This window comes from Panthera tigris, chromosome C2 (assembly GCF_018350195.1).
Source record: "Panthera tigris isolate Pti1 chromosome C2, P.tigris_Pti1_mat1.1, whole genome shotgun sequence".
NCBI lineage: Eukaryota > Metazoa > Chordata > Mammalia > Carnivora > Felidae > Panthera > Panthera tigris.
In genome coordinates, this window is record NC_056668.1 from 76,123,841 (window position 1) to 76,145,504 (window position 21,664).

At 38.5% G+C, this 21,664-nt stretch overlaps 1 protein-coding gene across 4 annotated transcripts in view; it reads right to left on the reverse strand.

The window, feature by feature from the left end:
* CCDC50 (coiled-coil domain containing 50) overlaps positions 1 to 17,816 on the reverse strand; it is an 85,685-nt gene extending 67,869 nt beyond the window's left edge. For 3 of the 4 annotated variants that reach the window (XM_042957174.1, XM_042957178.1, XM_042957176.1), the window contains exons 1-2: positions 17,086 to 17,816; positions 4,228 to 4,278 (exon numbers count right to left, since the gene is read on the reverse strand). In XM_042957174.1, the coding sequence (XP_042813108.1) occupies positions 4,228 to 4,278; positions 17,086 to 17,134 (100 nt within the window). In that variant the 5' untranslated portion in view covers positions 17,135 to 17,816. The remainder of the gene's footprint in view (positions 1 to 4,227; positions 4,279 to 17,085) is intronic. The other variant, XM_042957175.1, reaches the window with a different exon arrangement.
* Positions 17,817 to 21,664: the final 3,848 nt, after the last annotated feature.

Genomic DNA, 21,664 nt, shown 5'->3' on the forward strand with positions numbered 1-21,664 from the left:
CTGGCACTTGGGTTCTTTCTGTCCTTGCAGTCCTACCAAGTGACCACGAGTAAGACCCTTCAAAACCCCATATGATGTACATCTACAACATCCAATATGAGAACAGATGTTAGAAAAGATTGCCTTAAATTAGACCAAATTTGTATGTTCTATTGATTCATCATTATTATTCCATCCACCAGGGTCACAATTTGTTTTTCCCCACAATATAAATGGTAGCCATTACTCACATGTAGCAATTTCTTCAAATTAACTAAAATTAAATTTTGAAAATTCAGTTCCTCAGTCTCACAAGCCACATTTTCAGGGCTAAATAGCCATATGGGGTTGATGCCTACCATTTTGGACAGTGTGGAATATAGAACATTTCCACCATCAGACAAGTTCTATTGGACAGCACTGCTCTAAACAATAATCACAGTGTGATAGATAGGTTACTGACAATTTAGACAACTAGACTACTCAGTAGCATTTAAAGCCATTTCAATCATTTGTGTATGTGTGTATGAGCACACACAGGCACACACACATAGTATTTTAGGCCAACAGATGTAACTTACTTTACCAGTATGGACAAGAAAGGGTTTTGAATATATTATTGGTTTTGTGTTAACCACTGATTTATCTTCAAAATTCCTGTATGGTATTTCACCTGTTTCTTTTTCTTTAGTCCTAAAGCGATGGTAGTTTTGCTAACTTCACCAGAGTGAAAGAATCAAAAGTTGCTCTACAGCAACTGTGCACATATAGTCACAGAAACAAAGGAGCAAAGCTCCACTTAGAAAGGCAAGTGAACTGATTTTAAATACAGTTAAAGCAATTAAATTCTGGGAAATATACCTGCTACTGAATAAACCCACCAGATCGCTAATACTTACTTACCAAACACTTACTGAAGAACTCTGCATTCTGATTAGCCAATGTGTACCTGTGAATCTCAAATGACCTTGAAAATAAAACTGATCAAAAATGGAGACGATTCTCCTAAGTTTACTATCTTTGGTGAATTCCTTAAAGAACAATTGCATTTTACATGGGTGCTCCACTTCAGAACAATTCAGGAATATATGAATTTACACAGCAGCTAAATAAATAATTACTTTTGATATCATAAAAATGATTTAAAAGAAATAACTCCTGCTTTAAAATGATTCAGTTTACTTTTTAAATGGATTTATAAAATTTCATATTTGACCATAAAAAGACTAGCAAAATCACACTTAGAAAACGATGAAACTCTTTACACAGTGTTTTCTCCAATACACTACACAGAACACTGGTACTCAGTGAATACTCACTGCATAAGGATACTGTATGGTGTAACTAAGAGTACTCTCACTTTGATTACAGTCCTGGCTCTAACACTCACTAGATGAATAATCCTGAACAAAGTAATATAACTTACGTTTGCTCACCTGAAATGACAGAGTGATAACGACCACTGTTAAGGACTTGAGTACTGCAGGAAATGTATATATTTAAAAATTACATATTCACAAATTATTTTGATGGAGATAGTCAGACTTTCTATGTAGAAAACAAAAGACCCTTGATAACCACAAACAGTCCTCAAAATACCCAAAATACTTAAATACCCTTAGATAAACAGTAGCAGACAGGATTTTTTTTTTTCAAAGCCAATTTCCAGTAAGAATATCCAGACTGTAAGAATTTATTGCTTTTATTTTGATTGCACGTATCCCTAAAGAAACTCCGACCTTCTCTTGTTGCAATATTTGAATGGCACTTTTCCTGGCACTTAAACAAGCCCTCAGATGGTTTGGCAGCCCTCAAATGGTGTTGGTTTCTCTGTTTGCCTTAGCCTAGAAAGAAAAGCCACCCATCTCCTTAAACCCCTGTAGGATAAACCCAGTCATGCCCATTAAAACCCAAAAGATCACATCCAACCCAGCTTAAGTACAAGTTTACACCAAGGAAAGAAAACCATTTTGGTTTATTGGCTTCATATGACAAGAAGAGTTTCCTTAAGTACTAGCTACTGCACATTCTGTTTACCCTTGAGTCAGATATTTCCACTTTCAACTTCTCTTCTGCAAGTAGATACTTTAGCATTTTTTTCCTATTAGGATTAGTAAACACATTTCAATTTCAAGAAATCAAGAGTAATACTCAAAATTGCCCCCCAAAACTTTATTTCAAGTAGTGGTCATGGGATTAAGTAGACATGGTAAAAAGATTCTCTTAGAATCTTGCTCCCTTAAAGCAAATTGTACTACTCACACTTTCACTCTGGTAACCATCTGCCAGAAGTCTACAACATTTCCAGTAATCTTGGATTATATAAATCTAAAAGTATGAATAAAAAACAAATGGGTAAATCTTGAGATTTTTGGAATTCTACTCTGATATGCTGCCATATGCTCAATAATTGGTCATGTTTACCCACTAGAAATGTGTTTTTCTATAAGATATCTTGAGATCATGGGTACTTTCTTAGAATCTAGGAGAATGCCTCCCCAGAAGTTGAGGAGATTTATCTTCCTAATTATAATATAAGTAAGCTTACATTAAAATCAGATTTCCTAGAAATACAGTCTACACAGAAGAAGGAAGCAATCCACCAGTAAACTAGAAGAAGTTAGCCTGTATTTCAAAGCACACATGGAGAACCCCTATGTTGACAGCAGGGAGTTGTGCAAGGAGTTTAAGAAGTGACTCTGTCAACCACTTTGGCTCTCTATGAAGTTCATCATACAGGTTATTTTTTTTGTTTTATTTTTGTTATTATTTTAATCTTTTTTTAATGTTTATTTGTTTTTGAGAGAGAGAGAGACAGAGACAGAGACAGAGCACGAGTGAGTGAGGGGCAGAGAGAGGGGGGGAGACACAGAATCCGAAGCAGGCTCCAGGCTCTGACCTGTCAGCACAGAGCCCAATATGGGGCTGGAACCCACGAACCATGAGATCATGACCTGAGCTGAGCCTGGCGCTTAACTGACTGAGCCACCCAGACGCCCCTATTTTTTTCTTTTTTTTTTTGAGAAAAATTTCTATTCACTTAAGTGGTATTTAAGTTAGATGTGAACTTTGGATGGTTCTCTATTCCAAAGAAAGCTGGAAACTCAGCTAGTGGTGCAGGACGAAAGAAGCACAAACCAAAGCTTGGAGGCAAATAAGGAGGAAGCTGAGATGTCTTCAATAATTACAAAAATAAACAGGGTATATGAAGTGACAACATTATCCGGCTTTGGATTTGTCCTACTATTTAAAAAGTGTTTCAGAGAGAGAAAAAAAACAAACAAACAAACAGGAGCTATATATATCAGGATTCAAATATTGCTTGCTTAACAGCTACAAGACTTTGGGCAAGTTATTTAATCTCTGAGCTTCAGGTTCCTCCCTGTAAAATGAGAATGGATTTCTTGAGAAATAAATTAGATAAGTGAAGGGTCAAGGAATACATCTGTCACTCAATAAAAGGAAATTCAAGAAGTGGAACCTATTATTATTGGCATCATCAGAATTAATGAATTATTACAATTAGTTATGTTCTACTAAGTATTTCTTCTAGTCAGGTACCCTAACTAAGTCACTGATTAACACAGATCTAGTCACTTGTCTAGTATAGAATCCATAACAGAATATGCAAACACTACTTCCTCTTCTTCTATCAAAGAATTAAAATGTAATCAACAGTTACTACATTTCTTTTTTGTTAACAGTTACTACATTTCTATAGCTCTTTCTAACCTCTTATGTCCAACTGAGGGAGAATATGTTTCCTATACATATTGTGGACCTAAGTTAAAGGAAAATCAGTATGTCTAAAATGTTTAATAAGCTCCATCACTTCAAACTTTTCTTTTCAACTGAATGTCCAGAGTTAGAAAGCAAAGTAGAATTATATGAGAAAGTCATGTAATTACAGTTTAATCAACATCAAGAATGATAGGAGGGTAGACCACTGAATAGAAGTATAGCCAGTCAAAATATAAACACCTTCACACGTAGATTACAGTGAATGCCTAAAACTAGACGGATTTTCCTAATTTCTATTCTTTGAGTTGCTCTAGTGAAAGCTTTCTGCCAAATCCACATGCCATTTTGGTATCTTTCCTATAAGAAATGTGGATATTTCTTGCCCAATTTATAGAAATATGGCTTTACTGTAGCATATAAGGCACACGCAAATTAAAGTACAAAGAGCTCTGTTCTTAATTCCAGATACCTGTCAGAATTTTAGTTCTGGTTTTGTCACCCACTCACCAAATGACCTCTGACAAGTCACTTTCCAAATCAGAACCTCAATGTCCTGACCTGTAAGGAAACAGTACAAATTATCTCTAAGAATGCATCCAACTTAAGACATAGGGTTGCATAAAATATAGTTGATTCAGGGTAACTCATATACATTTGTATCTTGGACACCAACACATCATCTAAAATGTGAAAATCACAGCCTGTAAAAAAGACTACCCTATAGGATGACTGTTGTGTTCTCTCCTGCACCAAATACTGCTTTCTTCAACGTTGCTGATTGTTTATTTCTACCATACAAAATGGCAAACATTTGCTTTTATTCATCTGTATAGTAGCTTCAACCACCAATAAATCTTAAAATAACCTTCCATTCAATCTGGTGCCTTATAAAAAAAAAAGTAGTCTTTTCCTGTTTTAACTAGCAGTTCTCTCAGAGCCTTTAGTATCAGGGTAAAATGAGACCATGTTATCAGTCACTTACTGTCCAATGAATACAAATGTGAACTGTGTCATTTACTAAAAGGCTTAAGTGAGGCCAGATGACCACAGTACAGCCTGGAAAAGTGAGCATGCTCCATATTCTGAAGGCTTGTTAAAGATCACCAAATGTTTCAGGGGCACCTGGGTGGCTCAGTCAGTTAAGCATCCAACTTCGGCTCAGGTCATGAACTCATAGATTGTGAGTTTGAGCCCCACATTGGGCTCAGTGTAACAGCTCAATGCCTGGGGCCTGCTTTGGATCCTGTGTCTCCTTCCCTCTCTGTTGCTCCCCCACTTGCTCTCTCTCTCTCTCTCTCTTTCAAAAATAAATCAAGATTAAAAATTTTTTTAAAAAATCACCAAATGTTTTAAGTTCAACTAGAATGTGTTTCTAAATGCCTTGGATTTCTCTCAGCAATGCTACTGAAACTAGCTTCAGGACCTTCTACATGCAATTCCCCTGCAGAGAACTGAAAGAAAATCAGGGACAGCCTGCACCTGTGAACAGGAAAACAAGTTATCCAAATCCTTTCCATTCTAGAGGATTCACTTGCCTCAGTGGGTTTTTAAGAAGTCAAAATTATTTGGGCGATTTTTTAAACATTTGAAAAAATGGCTGCCTACAAGTATAAATTTATTTTTTGCAGCACTGCCTATTTTTAAAGCAGTGTTAACTCCTATGTACCATATGAAACTGAAAGAGACTAAACAGTGTGCCCTAAGTTAGAAAACAATTCCAAAATAAGTACAATAGAGTATATCCATGCCCAAAGCAGAACACTCTTGAGTTGACTCTTGCTCATGCTTTTCTACCCTCTTTTGATCATAAACCATTTCAAGTTTGCATCCATCTTAGTCTCCAACTCAAAACTTTCAGATTCTTCACAATTATCTCCCCTTATAATCAAGGACTTTAAAAATACATTCTATGTTTGCTCTGTTTAGGTAAAGCTTCATAAGACCCTTGCTCCCTTTATATCAAAATAAATCTAGAGAGAAAATAGTAAACATAAAAATTCTGAACAGAACCCAACACTTCTAGTAACAGTGACAAAATGACACTATATAACATTCCTGGAAAATGTGCACACATTAGCATAGTCTTACATAACTAAAATTAATTCATAAATAGGTAAGATCACTGCCTCCGAAGGAGACTATTGTATGTTCAGGCCTTGACTTAACCTTAACACCAACCTACAAAAATTTGAGAAATGGGGGGAAAAAAATCATACAACAAAAAGTAAAACTGACTTATTCCTAGTCCTCTATTCCTACCTCAGTGAATGAATGCAAATAATCATAGCTCTTACTCTAGTGTCATTAGTCCAGTTAGGTCAGTTTGCCCCCTGGGCACAAGCTGTCAGATAGTCTGACAAGTTTTCTGGAGTATCTCCTATGTGTAAGGATCCCCCCAAAATACTGAGATCAATCAGTCAGCCACCAGTCTTTTCCTGAGAGAAAATGAGTAAATTAACACAGAGAATGAAACATTTTGCTTAAGGAAATAAGTAGCTCAAAGTGGGTTGAAGAAATCACAGAAATGAAGTAGGGTAGACTCAAGAGAGAATGAGTACTTGACCTAGGCCTGGTGGGGGTGGGGGGTGTAAAAACCACACTATATTTGGATAGCGTAGAAGGAACCTCTAGGCAGAGGGATAAGGACTCACAGGAACAACGGTCTGGAAGAAGGTTAAAAGTAAAAGTATTACAGGGCAACTTGAACAATAATATTATCAAGAGCTTGAATGTATACCACTGCATTTCACAGAATGTTTTCATATCCATTTCTTCAGTTAACCGTAATCACAAACCCAGTAAATATTTTCTCCAAAAAACAAGTAAGGCAACTAAAACTTAGAGACACAATGTTATCTCTGAGTCCTTACACCTAATGGGTGGTAAACAGGAGATGTGAAACCAGGTCTTACAAGTCTAGGTTCAAGGTATTTTCCTTTATAAAGAAGACAGTCTGATTAAGATTAAATTAAATTGTATACTACAAGTCTGATTTCAATTGGGATGAATTATTTAATGTATCAGTAAACTAGATCAAATACTACAAAATAATTCTAGGAGGAGCTCAACTACTAAAAAGATGCATAGCAGAAGTATATAGAGTAAAAAATGTCACCTTGCCCACTCCATTTAAAAGAAAGAAGAAAATGATAAGTATGTTACATATTGCCAAGTAAAAAGGAATCAAATGTCTGTATTTCTTACCTCCTCTGAATTGGCACAAATCTTTCCAATATCTGTTCCACATTTTGGGAGGAATATACAGACAGAACCCATAAAGAGGGAACAGAAAGAAAACTAACTAAATAAAAATAAAATTTCAATAAACCCAAATATGAACAGCTAAATGACACCCTCATGATTTCTATTCTATAATCTATAGAGCTGATTTCATGTTTTACTTAGTAATCAATTAGAAAACAGAAAACAAATTAAGAGTAAGACAGTCTACGACAGACAGGTACCCTTTAGGTTTTAAGTGCCAATGAAAACTTCACATACTCAGAAGAGGTCTTGTGACAAAGACCTCACTCAGTAATCACATCCAACTGCTCAGGGCATTTCAGCAATGTCTCCTTTAGTTATGTGATCACTAGTATATATCTATTCCGTAAAATTAACAGAATTGCACTTTTTAATCACAAAGTATCTGGGTTAGGCCTACAAATTATTTGGCTATACTGTCTTTAAGTTTAGTAATTATCCTAGTTTGGGGAGCTCGAGAAACCACTGAAACCATGTTCCGGAACTTCAGGGGTGTCCACAGTAAAAGCATGGTAAACTGGCATCTATCCATAGCTCCCTAACCATTTTCTAAACCTCTAGTTTCTCCCCTCCAACATACACATAGCTAAAATGACCTTGGAAGATAAGCTCTGTGAGGCTTTAATCGGGTAACTATAAAAATTTTAGAAAAGAAGAAATGCTCTGCGGGTACACTAAAGCCCAATCTGAAATAATAACGTGGGACCATGGAAACCTGAGAAAACAATAGAAGCAATCATGTCAAGTTAGAATCCAGCAATCAAAGATAGGAAAATGGAACTTTTGTAGGCAACGCCAGAAAGTGATCTGTAAATACAAACACCGAGAATGAACAGTTCTTTTCAAATAGCTGTTGGCCCAAATGTTAGAGCAAACTCAACAAGTGCAGATGGGGGGAACAAAGACCTTAATCAAGTCTCTTTCTTCTCTTTATCTACTTCAGGTCTCCCATGTAGACAATAAGGACTTTTTGACAGTATTTGCCAATCCTAGCATTCTATATTGTAAAGACGTAAAGAAAACCAACTAACATTTTAAAGCATTTGATGTAAAGGTGCTACTCAAATGCTGGCAAATGTAATAAAGTAAATCATGGACTTCTCTATATAGCCCAGTTTAAAAAAAAAAAAAAAAGTCATTGATGGGGAGGCAGTGAGGAGGGAAAGACAGACACCCTTATAAACCACTCACACTTTTACTATATACAGTTAAAAGTCCTGGAGTAAAGTTAATGGAAAGTGACTCAGCCTCTATGACTCATTAGAAAAATGAAAGCCAAAAAAAGTCCAGTGGAGACTCCCCTAGTATTTGGTAACTGAGAAGCAGTATCGAGACTAGAAATGTTCATCACACATTAAGCCTTCAAAGCTTAGTGGTAAATCAACCTAGGTACTTCTGATACAAGTTTCTAAGAAGACAAAGTAACACTTCCTTCATGCAGATGTCAGTTAACACATTTTGAAAAAAGCCAGTATAAGTAAAAAGCTAAAAATCATAAGCCAACTTTTTTAAAAAGTTCAATCTGTTTACTCATGCCCTCTACTCATGAAAGCTCACAGATCCTTCCTCAGAGCTGGCATATGACATACTCTTATTTTGCATAAGGCTTCTATCTATACAATCAATTTTGAAATACCCAGAAGTATATATGGAGTGTACATTTTTTCTTCCTAAAAGAATAAAGAAAAAATCAGGATATAAGTCTAAGTTTTTAAAAGTCACTACAAATATAAAATACACTATCCTAAGAGTTCCATCAGCCACAGTCCCCAACAGCACCAACATAGTAAAGTTATAATTGATGCTCATGGTGATAACTGAAGTATCAAGAAAAGGTTAAATAAGGAAGTTTTTTAAATTTTCATCAAAAACGGTTCAAAAGAAACCACCATTTTTTCCTATACAGTACCTGATAGTAAAAATTTTAAGCTTTGCTGTTAATATGGTCTCTGCCACGATTACTCATCTCACCTTTAAAGTGTGAAAGCAGCCACAGACAATATGTAAACAATGAATACAGCTTTGTTCCAACAAAACTTTACCTATAGGAACTGAAATATGAACTTCATATCATTTTCATATTTCACCAATCTTTCTTCCTCTTTTTTTTTTTCAATCATTAAAAAATATAAAACCTATTCTCAGCTTACCTATTGTATGAAATCAAGTGGTGGGTAGGCTGGATTGGCCCATGGGCCACAGTGTGCAGATCCCTACCTTAGAGGAACAAATTTCAATTACTAGAGGGGGAAAAGATGATGCTCATTCTTGAACACTGACAGAGAAATGTGCTGCCAATACAAAAATGTGAGAGGTTGGAGCAGGGAGGATTCCTTCACTAGGGTGGCCAGAGAATTCTCAGTATATTACAAATGTCCATTATGTAAGTCCAAGAGTATAATATAATCTGGGTATAAGAACTACAGATTGCTGGAACTGTCTCCAAGAAACTCAGTTGATATCTAGGAGGACCAGGAATGTGTTTATGGTAAAACTCCCAACATGAACATCTTATGTTGCACCAATGTTTAAAAACCATCGACATTTGCAAAATATCTGACATTAAGACACGAAGCTACAATATATAAAGAATTCTCAAAATTCAATTACAAGAAAACGGTCTGATTTTTTCTAAAGGGGCAAAAGCTTAGAACATATACTTCAACAAACATGTAAGAATAGCAAATAAGACTAAAGAGACTTAACATTATTAGCCATTAGAGAAATGCAAACTAAAAACCACATGTGGTATTATACAGTTATTAAAACAGCTAAAAGTTAAAAAAAAAAAAAATACCCTGACAATACGAACTGTGGGGAAAGGTGCAGAGTTACTGGAGCTCACATTCACTGCTGGTGGGAATGCAAAATGGTACAGCCACTTCGAAGAATAGTTTGGCAGTTTCTTATAAAACTAAACATACACTCACCATATGACCCAGCAATCCCATCATAGGTGCTTTCCCAAAGAAATCCTATATGCAAATATTTATGGTGTCTTTATTTATAACCACCAAAAGTGGTTAACAACTCAAATGTTCAACAAGTCAATGGATAAGCATGCGGTGGTACAGCCAAACACTGGAACTCAGCAATAAAAAGAAACAGAATTACTAATACATACAATACGGTATCAGATATATTATGCCAAGTGAAAGAAGCCAAACTCAAAAGACTACTTACTGTATGATCTAAATTATACAATATTTTTGAAAAGGCAAAACTATAGTGGCAGAAAATAAATCAAAGGCTAGTGGGAGACAGGTAAAAGGGTAGAGAAGTTTGGGAGTTATGTAACTGTTCTGATCTTAATTGTTCCAATAATTATAAGACCATATTTGTCAAAACTCAGAACTGTAAATTAAGGATGAATTTTTACTGTATATAAACTATACCTCAATGAATTTGACTAAAAAGAAAAAAAATACTGATATATAAATAACAGATTACACCTAGTTCTGGTTTATAAGAAACTTTTCACTGTTTTTATATCAGTGTATGTTTACCAACTACCATACGTATACATACATACATGAATGTATGTGGGGGTTTTTTGTAAATGAAATGATAGGAAAATAAATGGTTGTTTTTGTGTGTGTGCATTTGTCCTTTTTCTTTTTATTCTTAAGTTTACTTATTTATTTTGAGAGAGAGAGAGTGCAAGCAGGGGAGGGACAGAGAGGGAGAGAGAATTCCAAGCAGGCTCCACACCGTTAGTGCAGAGCCTGATGAGGGGCTCAAACTCACAAACCGTGAGCTCATGACCTGAGCAGAAATCAAGAGTCAGACACTTAACCGACTGAGCCACCCAGGCACCCATCCATCGTGTCTTCTAAACATAATATCTGGGAACCCTTATGCACTGGTTTCTAAATTCAAACATCTGGGAATAAATGGTGTAACTAATCCCCCAAGGTCCTCCTGAATATAAAAACCAATTATCCTTTGTAGGTCTTATGCAAGATCTAGGGTATCCTAATTTTACATTTTGAAGCACAGGACACCTTTAACTCGGTCATCAGTTAAAAATATTAATTCAATTGACCATCCACTAGCTACTTCTGAAACTGCAAATACAGCTGTGACAGGTTTGTTCTTCCCCCCAAAGGTCACAGTGGTTCATTTTAGAAATATGCTCCTGTACTTAGAAAACTAGGATTTCAAACAGAGGTTAATAAGGTTTTGTGGTATCTATAAATGCTTTCTTTATGAACAGAATATCACATAGCTTTTTGTCACAGAGGAAAATTCATTTATCTCAATAAAAACTCCTGAACCCCTGACAAGGACTGTGGAAACAACGTGGCCTGTGGCTTTCTTTGAGTTTATTTCCCTAATAAGTTTAAAGTGTCCAAGCCTCTAAATGTTATAGCCCTGTTGGGCTGATGATAGCAGAGAAGACATGCAATTTTTTGATAGAATATTGAGGCAGGACTGTGACCTCCTACAGTTCCCTCAGTAATTCATTTAACAAATAAAAAATAAAACCAAAAAAAAAGTTTTAACTAAAACAATAAAGCCTATGTTAGCTCATTAACATTCATATCAAACATTATCCCTAAAATAATTTCAAAACATCTCTGAAATTTTTGTCATTGTTTTCATTCTGTTTTAAATATAAGACAGTATTAAGGAACACATTAGAAAATAATCTTATGTATCTACAGAATAAAAGAAAAAGATGACAATGGGGAGGGGAAAACAAAGAGAAAGTCAGGGAGAAAATGGGAGAGGAAGGAGAGGGTGGGAAAGGAGAAAATGTTCAGTTTTAAATGTTTCAAATTCTAGTCCCCAGTGTGCCAATTCCTACCTAACCTCAGCACTTGGGTACAATTCATTTCCCTGTCCTGGCCCTCAGATTTTCATCTGGAAAATGAGAAGGCTGGCTTAGATCAGTGGTTTTTAATGCTTTCTACTCTGAGATCCTTTGATTAAATATCAATTAACTTTACAGTGTCACACATGGAAGAAATTGTCCTTTAAGAACCGATACTTAAAAAAAAAAAAGTTAGTGCTTAAAAACTGCTTATGAAAAAACTCTTTATTTTACAAATGACAGCTATATCCATTTAAAAAAAAATCATTCATTTAAGAAAGGATTGCATTTTTGCATACAGCAACTAACTGGAAGATTCTTTTTTTCCCTTTATGTGAGAGGCATTTTGGGTGCAATATGCATTTAGAGGGTTCTTTACAACAACACCGTAAACTCTACACAACTGCTTGTTCACCACAGTGAAGACCACGTGCATCACTACAGGGCATGTTTTATTGTGAAACTACCTTGCACAATAGGTAGTACATAGTAAACATTTTTTTTAAATATGTGTCAAAGATTCTTTCCAGCTTACAAATTGTGAAATGTTGCTTTGCACGTAAGGAAAAAATTAAAACTATTACTCAAATAAAAATCAAACCCACAAAAGAGCATTTGTTAGAGGTGTTTTCACTGAAATTTTATTCTTAATAATGATTATCTCCAAGGATAGAAGTGCACAGAATTCCTTTTTTCTTTTTTTTTTCTTTTTAGGTTATACATATCTTTTGGGGATGAATTCTATTTTTAAGATGCACCTATGAAAAAATAAACGTTACAAAAATAAAGATTAGGGGTACCTGGGTGGCTCAGCAGAGTAAGTGTTCAACTCCTGATTTCACCTTAGGTCACGGTCTCGTAATGGTAAGTTCAAGCCCCTCATTGGGCTCTGTGCTGACAGCAAAGAGCCTGCTGGGGATTCCCAGTCTCCCCCTCTCTCTGCCCCTAACCCGTGTGTGTGTGTGTGTGTGTGTGTGTGTGTGTGTGTGTGTGCGCGCGCGCTCTCTCTCTCTCTCTCTCTCAAAATAAATAAACTTAAAAAAGAGGAGCACCTGGGTGGCTCAGTCAGTTGAGCATCTGACTTCGGCCCAGGTCATGATCTCATGGTCTGTGGGTTCGAGCCCCGCGTCAGGCTCTGTGCTGACCGCTTGCTCAGAGCCTGGAGCCTGCTTTGGATTGTGTGTGTCCCTCTTTCTCTACCCCTCCCCCACTCATGCTCTGTCTGTCTCTCAAAAATGAATAAATGTTAAAAAAAATTTAAAAAAAATTTAATTCTGGCATTGTAATCTGTGATCCTCGTTGTTAAAAGGCATGATCCCTGCCCTTTCAGTGCTTATACTATGGGAAGGAATATGAAAGAATTATTATGCCAGAGATATGACTCCTGAACCAACAGGGAGTATTTAATAATACATGCACTCATTCGCTCACATATGCAAATATGTGCTGCATATTTGCTGGCTATGCCAAAGACTGGAAGCCAAAAAAGGGAAAAAAAGATAAATACCACACAAACCTCCCAACTCAAGGAGATCCAGCCATTGTCTCATTAAAAAACAGTAACAAAAAAATGTGCTGTAGCATTTTGAAGAAAAGAGAAAATCAGTTTGCCCTGAAGCCATATGCTGTACATCTCACAGACACTGCCTTCACGTTATTGCCTAGTGTGCATGTGATATGCTTTAGATCCCGGAGAAAATTTGGCTAACTTATTGCACCAGACCTAATTTTGTGTTTTTCCCCTTAAAACTCTGGATTTGTGCCATTTCTCTGATTCACCTCATTATGCCACTGGGATGTCCTGGACCTAAAATGAATCAGTGCTTTCCAGACATATTTCTGAAAATGTACCGAATTTTATCTTTCACAAAAGAAGATTTTCTCTCAGAATAGGCAGCTACCTTACTTCAAGGAGTAATTCGCTAGGTGCACTGATTTCAGATGTGCGCGCGCACACAGTTAACCAACTTTGGAGATGGTACAATTTTCCATTTCCATCTGAAGACTGGTACAAACACATAACACATAATACATTTCTTACTGCTGTAAGAGAAGAAAAAAGAAGGTTGGCACTGGGAATTGATGGGAAGTTGGTGTATAGTGCTAAATGGCTAAAAATGGGAAAACTCTAAAGGCTATAAAATTACAAAGGAGTTGGTAAAAGTTTAAAAGGGACTAGAAATGGTTTTGAATATTAGCTCTTAAACCAACACTTTATGTGTCAAAAGTTTGTTAGATAGGAGAAAGGACAAGATTATGATGGTAAATGAGCAACTCCAATTAAGTAGTGGTATGGGAAACTAACTGGAGAGAGCAAAAAGAAAGTGAGGGGTCTGGACTGTTGTTTCAGAAAGAAAATTCAGCAAAGAAGCTAAAATTGACCAAAAATCAAAGTTTGTCAACTGATGAACAACTTTCCTTTTCAGAAAAACAAACTCCCAGCTGTGATATAAACTAAGAGACCTACAGAATACTGTTGGAACCTGACTAAACCTATGTCTAATATCCACAAATTGCATGATGTATTTGAGTTACACATCTGATTTAAAAAACAATGGCTGGGAATTATTTCCAAATATTGTTGGGTAGAAGTTCAAATATTTCAGAAGAAATAAAGGACTATTCCTAAACACTGGCAACAGTATTTCCATTACAAAAAGTGTACATATGTTACAAATATGCTTTTAAACCAGAAATAATGTGTGTTGACATTTAGCTAGACTTAATTCTTTTCCCCTACATATGAACTCAGATGTGTCCCTTTGTCCCTATTTTAAGAGATTCCCAAGGTAAAAACACTGCTGTAGTCTTGTTTGTTTGTTTTTTTTATTTTTTTAAAGGTCTGTCCAATGATGGATATCTTTAGCAAGCATTGGATTTTAACCTAGAAAAGAAAAAATTTTAATATTAAAATATTCCCTGATGTCAGCTGTTACCCATGACCTCTGTTGAGATGTTCAGGACAAAGGTCACAGGGTTCCCGAACCCCTCCAAAAGAAAAGGCAATGGGAAGCAACAGGCACCCACAACATTGGAAATCAAGTCCATGACCCAAATTGTAATTGCATATAAACCTACCAGAATTTAGAATGAGAAACAAAGTGGAAGAGACAGGTTTTTCAAAACAAAGGTTAAAAACCTATGCCAGAGTATTAAACAATTTACCACTAAATTTACTTTTCAAACTGAGTTGGAAGTTTCAGTACTAAGAACAATCTCAACGTGTATGCTTTACCAAAACATGGGCACCAGCTTTATTCTCTTTAAATTAGGGTTCAAAGACATTGTTAAGGAGTTATTAGGCCATAATGAAGAGTTACATTAGAGAGAGATATACTTTATTATATTTGAATACTTCCCAGAGCAAAAAGTACAGAACTATTTAGGACGTTCCTAGCCTAACACATCATTTCCTTTGAGAATCTTGGAACCAGAAAAGTCAGATGCTTACAAAGACAACGATCTTCTCAACAATTTCTAACCACCTTCAAAATCAATCAATATTTAATTCTAACTTAATCAAAGAGCCACACCAAATTTCTTTACCACTTTCCCATGAAATGTAAACTGGATTGCCAAACACCACACTATGCAAAATGAAAGTCAATTCAAATGCGTTAAAATTCCAGGGGGTAGGAATGGAAACATCTTGCATTTTTAGATGGAAAGTGTTTGTTGAACCCCCTGAGAAAGAATGTATTAAAATAAATCATTCATGTCTTGGTTAGAAACCAGAAGACCTAAGAGTCATACAAATGCATATACAGAAAGTGAGTTTCAAGTTTGTCCCAGGTCATCAACATATACAACGGGCTGGGTAAAATCACAGCACAGTAGGATTAACACTTTACATGGAGTTGTGTTTGAACTCCAATGCTCACTCTACTCATCACCCACCCCAAGGAAGCACTATACACTACACAGGGTCACTTTTTCTTTAGAAACATCCAACACACAGACATATATACACATACACACCCACAAAACTCATACTCAAAAGACTAAAGACAACCAGACAATCTCAGAGACTAGGACTTTCAAAGTATAGCTCTGCCTTTCCTATCATTCAGGCACCAGTCGGGACAGTGCAGTGAAAATTACATTTACATGTGAATGCCTAAATCTTTACCAAAGCTTTGCAGGAAACTGAAAGGTTGAAAAATCTCCAGCCTAAACTCTAATACCCTTCAGGAACAATAGGACAGGCTAGGCCTCATTAAAAATTCTTTATAAAACCAGCGACTCTCTCTGTTTGGAACTCTCCGGGAAAGAAAGCAGTCAAGCTTACTTGGTGGGCCTGGACAATCACAAGACCATCAGAGTCAAATCAAGTTGTCAATGAAACATGCAGTTCCAAGAAAACAAAAATTCTTATTTTCAATTCCACATTCCCAAGACACCACAAGTCACAATGCTCAGATGAGATGACATTCACAACAAAGATAACCTTTGCAAGCTCAGATAACACTCTGGGATTTCCATCCTTCCTAGGGCCAAAGAATAGCCAAAGATAACTAAAGGTTAAGGTGATCCAGCACCCAAAATTTCAACAAAAAATGCTAGATCTTGGAGCAGCCGATCAAGAGCAGGGGAGGGAAGTCAAAGGGCTACCTACTGCTAACCAAACCAGTCCAGTACTAATCAGCCATAATTTTTCAGGGCATCAGTATAAAGAGCCTTTAAAAATCAAGGTCACTAGTTGGTCCCCTATTCCTCCTCGTCCCCTGCTTTTTGTAAGAAAATGCTTATAGGACCTTCCCATCCGTCCGCCCGCGCAGGGCAGTGCCAAGACTAAACTTTCAAACCTTGAGGGAGGTGGGAAAGTCAGCCAGCCAGACGCTGGACTAGGAAAAGTGGAGAGACTGAAGGAGGGAAAGACTCAAGTTTCAAAACAAAGGCTCCACAAGGAACTGAATGTCAACCCCTCCCCACTTCCTAGCCTTCACGCCAGCTAGGCTGGGCCTTGATTTTTAAGGACACAAATAAGTCAGATTTACCCAGCTCTTGAGCGTTCACCAATTTTCACAACCACTTGCTGAGGGTGGTGCTATCCTCTTTCCCCCCGTCTCGCAGAGGAGAAAGAGGGCTCAGAACGTAAGGACTTGCCCAAGGTACCACAGTAGAGCCTCAACTCAATTCTGTCCCCTACCAGGACACCAGGGCCAGGGCACCGCGGTGGGAGGAGGGACGAGGGCCGCGGGGACCGAAAGGACGACGTCCCCGCCCGGAGAGAGCGGGGCTGGGAGAGGGGAGGGGCCCCACGCGACTCGCACCCCGGCCCCTACCTTCCTTGACTCCCGGCAGCTTGGACTGGTCGATGCCAACTTCAGCCATGTTGGGCCGGGGTCCCGGCCGCCCCTCGCCGCCCGCTTCCCCGCCGCCGCCGCCGTCCCCGAGCGCGGCCCCGCGCGCAGCAGCAGCGCCCGACGCGGCGCAAAGTCCGGCCGGCAGCGCGCGCCGACCTGGGGGAGGAGCGGCCGCCTCGGAAGGGCTGGCGACAAAGGCGGCGGGAGACCGGTCGCGGCGCCCCAGGCTGGCGGCCCAGCTGCCCCGCCGCAGCCACCTGCTCCCGCGCCCCCGGCCCCGATCAATACCAAATATCCGGAGCCCGGAAATGGACCCGGGCCGTCCAGTACGGAGGGAGAGAGGAGACAGAAAGGCGGGCGGGCCTGGGTGGGGAGGGGTTGGGGGAGGGGGAGCTGCAGGTCTGTAACCGCAACTGCTAGTGGCTGGCGAGCGAAGATAGGCGCCCGCGGCCGCCTCCCTGCTGTCTCCTTTGTGCCTTGTGACGCCCCCGAGGCTGGGGCCCCCGCTGTGCCCCCGCCCCCGGGGCCCTGCCTCCCTCCCCACGGAGGGTCGCGTCTGTCGGTGGGGCCTTTGTGTCCTTCTGAAGGCCTCACCAAAAAGGCCACATGGGTCACCCAGAACGTAATCGGTATTGTCACCGGCATATACAGCATTCTGTGCTCTGGTTCCTGGGCTGAGATTTCCTGTTGCCTGGCTCTGTCTCAGGCATGCTTTGCCTCCGGATTAGACGAAAAATAACATACGGAGACGGAAAACCTCTAATACAACCTACAGAACTAGACAACAGCTGATATCTAGGCCAGTTTAGAGACGAGGGCGTTCACAACCAGCTGGGGGAACTGAGTCATCCATTCATCAAAAACGCATGAATGTCTACCAAATGTGATGTTAGGTACTGGGGGTGATGAAGTGTGTTTCAAACATTATCTCTCTTATGGCATGTCACATATTGTACTATAATTGTGACATTTTTATCTCCCAAAAATAGAAATCTGTATCTCCTGGCAACAGAATTCTCCCTCCCTTTGGGAAACCCTCCTCCGCAGTGGGCTCCTCTCCTGAGCTTGTGCAATCATAGAACCTCTCTACCACCACCACCCTTCCCCCCCCCACCCACCCACACACGTTCTTCTAAGGATGGGTGTGTGACCAATACAGGTCAAGAATACTTGCCTGGGATTATTGCCTGAAGAGGCACAGGTACTTTCCGTTTCCTATGGGGAAGCCTTACCCTCACTAATAAACAATGAAACCAAACTGTAGACTGAGCAAAGATAAAGGAGAGATAAAACGGGCTTGTTCTGATAACTACAATAGCAAACCAGGTCCCTGGAGTAGCTGGGGTTCAGGCAGTTCCTGGATTCTGGGATCTACCTCCAACATCCTCTCAAATTTAAGCTAGTAATTTTACTCTCTTCAGCTTGTAAAAATTGACTTCCTGTCATTCATAACTCAAAGAGTCCCAGTATTACAGGCCATATGGAGGTTTTATTTGGAATTGACATTTAAAAAATAGGCAGATTTAGGCTAGCAAAAATTTAGAAGACTTTTCAGCCCAGAGAGTGGGAAACTATGGCTTACAAGAGAAATCCAGCCCACTGGATTTTAATGACTGCAATTTAGATCCGTAAATGATTATATTTTAAGTGGTTACATAAATACAATGTAATACTTTAAATTTTGCCCCTTAGGTCTCAAAGTCTAAAATATTTACTATTATTGGACCCTTTCCAGGAAACATTTGCTGATCGGGTACTAGGCAGAAAGAACACTTAGTAAGTTAAATGTTTGAATAGGAAGGAGATAATATTAGAAAGTTACTTTTATGGTGATTTTTAAGTTCCCTGCCTTCTACTGACTTTTTTTTTTTAATTCTTGTGGTCATAGAAAATATTTACAGTAGATATTTTTGGTTTCCCTCTCCAAATCCATTGTCTCTACTTCTTTGATATGCTCTGCCCTGGGAGCTGACATTTTTGAATACACTACCAGGACCTCCTTGCCTTGTGCTTCCTGTTGAGTTGGACCAATGGGAGAAGCACTGGCAGAAGATCAAAAGAAGGGAAGAGAAAAATACCAGCATATGAATTACACACCCCTCCCCCTTGTACTAGGCCAAAGTTTTGGCCATACCCTGTCCTTCTGTCTACAATGCCTGTCTCAAAGCCTCTTTTCCATGGCTCCAGCTCTCATGGGTCTCTAATAATACCATTTTCTTCAACTGCCTAGGGTTGTAAAGGCTTCCCATGTTACTAGTCCTCTTAACCATACCCACAACTCTGTCATAGTCCCTTCATTATATTCTTTTCAGTTAAACCATTTTGAGTGGGGCTTCTGTTTTCTGCCTAAACTCCATATAATATGGTAAGATATGCCAAAGTGTCACTGCTTTGTTTTCCTTGAAAACATCCATATTTCTGCCATAGAGAAAAACATACACATATATACAAAGTCATGCTATTGTTTAGGAAATCAGCTGCCTGATTTTTCAACAAAGAAATGGACCAGAAACCCCTTTTAGGTGCTGGACCGGATGACCTTGCAAATCCCCCAAGAGTTAGGCTATCCTTCCCCAGCTCCACCCTTATTCTGTATCTACCCCCAACCTGAGCAGTTAGAGCTCAGGGTTACAGGATCAGCACCTTCCAACACAGGACTGAAATGTCTAAATATCTTTTAACTATTTAAAAGGAAATGAATGTATAGTGAGTTTGTGTAGCTAGTTGATGTATTTTAATGTCCTGAAATGTCAATTTTGCAGTAAAAAGAACCAAAAGATAGGCTTCCCAGAGGAGGTACAAATCCCTAATTTTAAGAATATCTCAAACAAGCAATTCAGGGCTGAATTGCAACTCAAATGCCGAAAGGAGAAATAAGGATTTACTTATAAGATAGTATCAAACCACAAATTGAGTAGATTGTTGTAAATGGAGAGTTATATGATACATTTTCTATGTGAAGAGCATTGACTTGGGAATAACAGAACAGGTGGATTGGACCGGGGAGAGTTTGGTCGTGTCAGAAAACTAAAACATTCAAAAGACAACCTCAAGTGGCACTAGTTGGTGAACTTTACGAGAGCAGGGATTTTTCACCTGTTTTATTCACTACTTTCCCTAATGCCTAGAATAGTGCCTGGAACATAAGAGGCACTCAATAGATATTTGTTAAATAAATAATGAATATAGTTATCCAATTGTATTGTCAATAAGAATCCTAAGTTAAAGGAAGGCTAAAGGAAGGGTGCCTGGGTGGCTCAGTTATATGTCCAACTCTTGATTTTGGCTCAGGTTGTGATCTCACGGTTCCTGGGTTCAAGCCCCATGTCCGGCTCTGGGCTGACAGTGCAGAGCCTATTTGGGATTCTCTCTCTCTCTCTCTCTCTCTCTCTCTCTGCCCCTCCCTCGCTCACACATTCTCTCTCTCAAAATAAATAACAATTTTTTTAAAAGATGGAATTTATCAAAAGATGGACATTATCAAAACAACCCCATACACTTTGACCTAAAATTCCATCTATTATATACTGTTTTCCCTTACCTGTTCACAACAAACCTCTTTGAAATACTTATCTATTCCAATGATCTCCTCTTGCTGCTTCCCATACTTTCTTGAACCCATTCCAACCATACTTTTTAGGCCCGTCACTCCAAAAAAAAAAAAAATTTTTATCACGTTAACAATGACATTCATGTTGCCAAATCCTCAATTCAGTTTTCAGCCCTTCACGATAAACCAGTTGTTCCTGTTTAATAGATATGATTGTACCTTCCTTCTTGAAATGTTTTTGTTCTGTTTTGTTTTGGGGGTTGTTTTTTTGTTTTGTTTTGTTTTTCTTTTCGTTTTTGTTTTTTGCTTATTTCATTATCTCCCACGGGCCTTTTCTTTCTTTTTTTTTTTTTTTGGAATTTTCACTTTATATTTATTTTTTTATTTTTTATTTTTTTTATTTTTTAATATATGAAATTTACTGTCAAATTGGTTTCCATACAACACCCAGTGCTCATCCCAAAAGGTGCCCTCCTCAATACCCATCACCCACCCTGCCCTCCCTCCCACCCTGCCCTCCCTCCCACCCCCCATCAACCCTCAGTTTGTTCTCAGTTTTTAACAGTCTCTAATGCTTTGGCTCTCTCCCACTCTAACCTCTTTTTTTTTTTTTTTTTTTTTTCCTTCCCCTCCCCCATGGGTTTCTGTTATGTTTCTCAGGATCCACATAAGAGTGAAACCATATGGTATCTGTCTTTCTCTGTATGGCTTATTTCACTTAGCATCACACTCTCCAGTTCCATCCATGTTGCTACAAAAGGCCATATTTCATTTTTTCTCATTGCCACGTAGTATTCCATTGTGTATATAAACCACAATTTCTTTATCCATTCATCAGTTGATGGACATTTAGGCTCTTTCCATAATTTGGCTATTGTTGAGAGTGCTGCTATAAACATGGGGTACAAGTGCCCCTATGCATCAGTACTCCTGTATCCCTTGGATAAATTCCTAGCAGTGCTATTGCTGGGTCATAGGGTAGGTCTATTTTTAATTTTCTGAGGAACC